Source organism: Monopterus albus, unplaced genomic scaffold, assembly GCF_001952655.1.
Source record: "Monopterus albus unplaced genomic scaffold, M_albus_1.0 scaffold28.1, whole genome shotgun sequence".
Classification (NCBI taxonomy): domain Eukaryota; kingdom Metazoa; phylum Chordata; class Actinopteri; order Synbranchiformes; family Synbranchidae; genus Monopterus; species Monopterus albus.
The window spans coordinates 1,942,180-1,949,337 of NW_018127908.1; the positions used below are offsets into that span (position 1 = coordinate 1,942,180).

General features: G+C 40.8%; 1 protein-coding gene across 1 annotated transcript in view; it reads right to left on the reverse strand.

Annotated features, from left to right (window-relative positions):
• Nucleotides 1-4,605: 4,605 nt before the first annotated feature.
• The window catches only part of glula (glutamate-ammonia ligase (glutamine synthase) a), a gene marked incomplete in the record, with an annotated part of 3,643 nt that continues 1,090 nt past the window's right edge, over nt 4,606-7,158 (reverse strand). The window contains 5 exon segments of the mRNA XM_020595836.1: nt 4,606-5,600; nt 5,691-5,890; nt 5,988-6,115; nt 6,211-6,357; nt 7,061-7,148. Of these exon segments, the coding sequence (XP_020451492.1) occupies nt 5,288-5,600; nt 5,691-5,890; nt 5,988-6,115; nt 6,211-6,357; nt 7,061-7,148 (876 nt within the window).

The following is a 7,158-nucleotide window of genomic DNA, read 5'->3' on the forward strand; positions in this document are numbered from 1 at the left end:
AAACTGACATGGGCCCTGTTCTTCAAACAGGGCTGAACTTATTCAGGCAAAACTAATTCTGTTTATTGTCTGTTCTGTTTATTGTTTGAGGATTGTCTCACACAGGCTGCACTGAATATTCTCATTCTCCTATTTTTGTTGACAGTTATTCCCACTTTCTGCTGATTGTTGTTTTATGCTTCAACAGTGGCTGAGTGCCCCCTCGCAAAGCAATAAGTTTTAGATTGTCTCAGTTTTTAAAGATGATGTTGTAGGATAGGTCCGTCTTACCATGCTAACTCTGAGAGACGAGACAGTTCAAGTAACTTCAAAACAGTGCTGATTTATTCAAGGGATCCCAGGTAAAATTAACATTACACGCTCAGGTATCTTGCACCTCCAAACTGCTCGTAGGCAGATGTAAGATGAAAGACCCTGAGCCCACCAGGCCTATACATTATATCCCCTCGGTTGGGCTAGCCCCATACTACACAGAAACGTCAACCAAGACGTCTCTCTTACCAGCTTTGCAGCTGGTCATAGCAGTAGTCAAAACATGAAGCAAATCAACGTGTGAATGTGTGTGTCTGTTGGTTTAGTGGTGTGTAACTAAAAACATTCTCACGACCTCTAGTACATGTCGTGACTTAGACATAAGAACATATGGCTAAGGCTACAGTTATACACGTCGTAATAATAATATTAAACATCCTGTCTGCTGACAGTCATCACCTCTTCTCTCTAGTATCCTTGACCAGATGTACCCTGTAGAAACTCATAAGCATGCCTAAGCATTTAACAGTCTAACTATACATCCTATCTCCACTAAACATTTCTAATACATAAAGTATCTATCCAATATCTATCTGACTAAAAATACCTAACAATGTGATGAAGTTTTATAGGACAAAATGTGCCTTTGTCCCCATCGTATCTATCTATCTATCTATCTATCTATCTATTATTTGTTTAGAAAACAGGTGTTTTTGCATGTCTTTATACATTAGTATGATATGGAAAACTACAAAGTGGACTTGTGTGTGTGCCAGTCATCCACTGTTTTGTGTGCTAAGGAAAGGACAACCCCCGCTGATAAATCAGCATGAGGTTCTCAGGGGGAGGAGCGCACTTCTTGTGAATTTAGAGTCAGAAGGATACAGGCATCTGGCAGCCATTCAACTCGTGTGTGGACTGTGTGAACTTTAGTGAAACTGAGCAGGACGTTTTGTGACCGCAACACTTTGTAAACGACAAAGCTGACTTTGCATCCAGCAATGCTTTTAAAGGAAGCTTTTGCAAAAGAAATGTTCACTCAATTGCAAAGAATTTAAATGCACAATTTGTTTAGCAGTCCGGTTTGATGAATATGAGTGTGGAAGAGCATGCAGGCACCACTTTAATGTCATAAATGTGGATATTACTGTGGTTTAGAAATAGCTGAACAGACCTCTGTGATTTATTCCACTTTAATTGTGTTGTTACTGGCAAAATAAGGCTGTAAATACATTTCACACACTGGATCATTGTTTCCTATCAAACCCCTTATCAAACCCTTTATTTACCCCACTTCGCTGCAGAACGATCTGTACCATCTTCTGCTGTAACTCTGCAGCAGTACTGTTCATTTAAAACTGTATCACTGTGTCATACTGAATGATGTCCAATCACAGCGCAGGTAAGCCTGAGTGACTAAAGAGGACCTAGCATCAGCCCAATCACACCAGAGCACTCAGCAAATCAGGATGCTTTGCACAACATCGGTCTGTCTTGGATGTAAACATGCAGCAGCTTGTTATTCTCCTCTGCTGCGGACAGGAATGTGTTAACAATGTGTGTTTCCAGTAGTAAACATGAGCATTTGTGATTAGTTTTTCCTTGCGTATAAGCACACGTGAGTGTGAATTTTGTGTGCATGTGTGAGACAGGGATCTGCAGGAAAACAAGACTTCACACAAACTGCTACATTTTTTTGTCATTGCTGTTATAAAAAAATGCTGGAATTCATTCTTTTGCATCTCTTGTTCTATTGTCTATTATACTTTTTCCCATAAAAAGGATTACACACGCTCTTGCCAAGAAATGAAACGTGAGACAGTTCTGTTCTCCACTGACATTCTTCTCCATCTCTTGCAGAATTCTTGTGCTGTATTTTGCACAAAACAAGCTTCAGTCCTCTCATTTCTCCTAAGTAATCTTTTTAGCGCAGACATCTTCTTTTGCACATTGTAGAAAGAAGATCCAGTGCTGGTTTGACCTGGTATAAGGTGTTACACAACAACACAACACAACCGATGACAGTTGTACCATGCATATGCTTGATGCCCAGCGCGTGTGCTGTTTTCCATGCTCCTTTATGCACTATTTTACATTAAATTGTAAAAATCTAACTCAGTTTGCATAATATGTAAACATTAAAAAAGTTAGAGGACATTTGCATAGTGTGAGGGCATGCTAAGTGACTAGCACTCAAAGCTGTGTTTGGCCAGGGGTCTATTATGCAGCTCCATTTAAGAGACCCCATTTCATGGTTTTTTTCCTCCTTACATAACATGGATACGTTTTTTTTCCCTCCTGCTTTGCACAAGAACCACCACCATCCAGCAGGTACATTGTGGTGGTTGTCATAGCAACAGGGCAGCATCCCTTTCCATCCTTTGTCCAATATCTCCCCATCATTTGAGCTTCCCAGGCAGAAGGTTTTTTGGATTCTGCATGCAAGTCGAACCCCCTCAAAGTGAGGAAGTGGAAGAGATTTTAGATGGTGACAATGTCATTAAGTGGCTTTCACTGATGGTAGCAAGGTGGTAAACTCCTGATATCCTGCCATGACTGAATTGAAAAATCAGAGGAAGTAAACAAGAGCTGACTGATCCATACAGTTTTGTATCAAATATACAAACAGAAACACACTTAGAGCAAAGGACTGGAGCTGAATGACATGTAATGCACTTAGATTAACAAGTTACCTTTCCTAATGTTTTGCTTGTTTGTGTGCACAAAGGTATTAAAAAAACACTGGCACAGGTGCAATTAGTGGGTGTGCTGGGAAAAATAAAATGTACCAGCCTGTCTCTGGGAATGAAGGAAGTTTACTGACAATAATGGTCTGTAACGCAATATGTGGACCAGTTTCATTCCCCTGTAATTGTAATATGTCTCCACTATTTCCTGGCTGAATTACACTGCAACTTATATATGAATGTAGGCAGAAACTGAAATATAAATGAGAATGTTTTTGCCCTAGAGGAACCCCACTGTAAAGCACTATTCTGAATGACATATATTCAGTATAAAGTTTTAAAGCATAGATTTTTCACAACACTTTTTAAGCTGTTGTTTCCAAATGTAGCCTCTTGTCTGACAAACTCAAGGCCCGGAATCTCAGAAACTGGCCAAGGCAAACGCAAAATGCTTTAAAGGCGAAGGGGTTTCAGATTCCGGAAAATAACAGACCAAACCAAAGTCACAGTATGTGCATTGGCTTCAGGCCCAGCAACATCCTCTGAAACAGAACTGAACCTGCTCTTGACTTTGATTGGTTAACCTGCTCCTTTCAAAGCAAATCAGTGAGCTGACTCACATCTGTTGTTAGGGCAGTCAGGATCTAGGGGAAAGGACAAAACAAACGTTTTGCCCTTCCCCCCCTAAAGCAAGAAGGCACTACAAGTCAATGCTTATGTCCTGTGAAGTGAGGTTGTGTGCTTCTTGTTAAGTGTGGTTGAAATGTATCCCTGTTGTCAGTAGGGAAATGGGTTTACTTGACTCTGTCGTGTCTGTAAAGTTCTGACTCCAAACTCTCTCCTAAAAGCAGCTTTGACATTAATACAGCTGAATGACTGTGGAGACGGCAAAGTTCAGTCACAATCATTGTATGCACAAATGCACCAAGTTATTCAAGAAATCCTTACACTAACATTTTAAAGTTATTCTGTCTGTATTGGATCATAAGTGTCAAATGTCTGAGAAACTGAATCAAAATCCTTTTGGTAAAAAAAAGTGGCCCATTCAACTTTCAGCTATACTCAGAAATAAGTTTGACAGTTTAAGTTAAATAAAAATCCAAGCTGTTATAATGAAAAAGTCTAACAGACTCATGCGTACACCAGTTGCCACTTAATTCCCCACAGGTTCCTAAAATAAACAAAGCTGTTCTTGAGCTCCTTCCAAGATATCAATCCAGACCAGATCATCAGGCCAAGAATAATGAAAAAAAAACAAAACAAAACAAACCAGCCAGAGAGCCTTTACCGGTGTTATCTTTAAGTGCACATTTTTAAAGGTATATTGCTTACAGTAAGATGGTGCGTCAGCAGCTTTGAAGACACATGCCAACTGTTCCTTCACAAAATAATGATATTCAAAAGTTGTAAAATAAACTCAAGGTTTAAGGAGTGTCTGCTCGATTATTAACTGAGGTGAAACATTTAAGTTTCAGGGAATCAATCTTAAGTTTCACCACCATCCAGTTTACACCAACCTAACCATATTGCAAGCTGAGGCTTTCACACTGCAGCTGGAAAAATAAAAGTGTAACTAACATCCAACTCTCTGTAACAGGGCAAATACGCACTTTTCCCCAGATGTCAAATTAGTATAGCCTTTAAGTCAAGAGTCATACAGCCATGGTGTGATAAAAATAAGTTTTAAATGTATCAATAAAAACACTAAATTCAGTAAACATGATGTTTTACCAAATCAGGTGCATTACAATATTGTAGTTAACAAAAGGATAAAACTCCTTAAGGAAATCTACAAATGGCATTATGGCCAAGTCCACCACAGTTGAACATGTGCCTGGGTACAGACATTTACAACATGTACCACACAAGGTGACCCGGTGTGTCGAAATCTGACGATAAATGGTGCCATTTAATAAAAAAGTGACTTTATAAAAATTAAAGAATTAGTAGCACACCACATACTAGATAGTTGAAGAGGCAGGTCAACATTAACAGTACACAAACCTGTCAGATTTTTTTTACATTACACATGCTGTCCAGGCTTAGCAGCTCTACTCTTCAGTGTCCATGTGCTTTAGTTCTTTTTAGTTACAGACAAAAAGGGACGGATATGACATGGGCTATAAAACAGTGTTACAAAAGCCAATCCCCTCTCAAGAAGACGGGAAAGACATACCCTGTTATTACCAGTTCAAAACTACCAAGGATTTTCATTACCTTGTCATGTTTAAGTTGACCAGCCAACTTTGAGCCATTAAAATGTAGGTTAAAATAGTGTCAGTGGGAGGAAAAGAAAAAAAATACAGTACTAGTTTAAAGAAAGTCAAGAGGGCAGTCGAGTTGTGAATTTAGTAATCAGTAGGTTCGTCTCCTTCCTCGTTAAGCAGACAGGTACGGATGAGGGCTTCGGTCACACCATATGGGTCACAGTTTGCTGATGGACGACGGTCCTCAAAGTAGCCTCTCTTCTCCTGGCCAACGGTACGAGGAATGCGGATGCTGGCTCCACGGTTGGCCACACCTGCAGAGAATTCGTTGATGTTTGATGTTTCATGGCGGCCGGTGAGACGTCGAGCATTGTCAAGCCCCCCTTTGGGGTCATAGGCACGAATGTGATAGTGGTGCCTCTTGCCAAGCTTCTCAATGCAGTCTTCAATGATTCTGCCAACAGAAAAGATTCCCCATCAGAAATGCATTCATGCAATGCTGCACATTTACTGAGCTGCCCACCTCAAAGTTTCTGACACTCACTTTAATCCACCTTCTTCCCTCATCCCTTTTGTGCTGAAGTTAGTATGGCAGCCAGCACCATTCCAGTTACCAGGGATTGGTTTGGGGTCAAACGTGGCAACAACGCCGAAGTCTTCACAGACACGATGCAGGATGAAGCGAGCCACCCAGAGATGATCGCCCATGTTGATCCCTTCACAAGGTCCAATCTGGAACTCCCACTGAACACACAGGAGTTCTTTGTAAGTTACACACATTAACTGGCTGCTAAAACCATAACAGGTGCAAACTAAACAGGGATTAGGCTCTGATTATTACCTGAGCAGGCATCACTTCTGCATTTGTGCCACCGATCTGGACTCCAGCGTACAGGCAAGCTCTGTAATGGGCCTCCACTATATCTCTGCCATAGGCTTTGTCAGCTCCCACACCACAGTAGTATGGACCTGAAAACATGCAAAAGTGTCAAATCATTAAACTTTGTTTCATCTCGATGCAGGAAACATTTATACTACAACTAAACTCTAAACCAGATGCTTACCCTGTGGTCCAGGGAAACCATTAGACGGCCAGCCAAATGGGTGTCCATCTGTGCCCAGAATGGTGTACTCCTGCTCCATACCAAACCAGGGGTGGTGGTCCTCCACCATCTCCATCACCTTCCTACATGTAATTCGAAGGTTGGTTTCTGCAGAATGAAACTTTCATGTTAAAAACTAACAACTCAAGTCACCTGTCCCAGTTTTGCAAATCACTTTTCATCTCCATTATGGAAGTTTGGCTGCAGTTATAGATTTGCTTTAAGGTCTCAGAGCTATTGCAAATGAGAGATGTCCCCTCAAGACAAATAATGGAGCAGTGATACTGTAAGTAATTCTCTTGTTACATTGGTGTCTTGTGCTTCATCTGCTCATCTTTGCCATAATTTTGCTCGACTAAAGGCAGCTTTCACTTCTATGCATACAAGCCTCTGCCTTTTAATGTTTTCAGTGTGCTGAATGGGAGTGTGTGCATCTGTTTATGGCTATATGTTTAAAAGAATAAATTTGGCCCATTTCAGGTCAGATTACATGCTTGTTTTGCCCACTGTATTACATTAAAATGACAGCAACTACATTTTTGCTAAAATCCATCTTCATGTTTCCAAGCATGACACTTCTAGATCCAAACACAGGTCTTCACTATTCTGGTTATACTGCAATGTCCCACCCACCTTGCACTATCAAACCAAGGCACTGCTTCATGTTACTACAGCTGCAGTTTAGTGAAGCTGACAGTTATTGGTTTACTTTGTAGAGTGTAGCAGAGTTTGAAACTGTTGGAACATTTACCATTTTGTTGCCTGGTTCTATTCATTTTGACTTAAACCGTGCAGACTGATCTGTTGATACCTGCAGGTTTGTGGTTGTACTTCAGCACTTCACACAGGACCAGCTTGTTGGGGTCTTTACGGAATGGATCACGGAACATGGCAGCAGGGATCAAATAC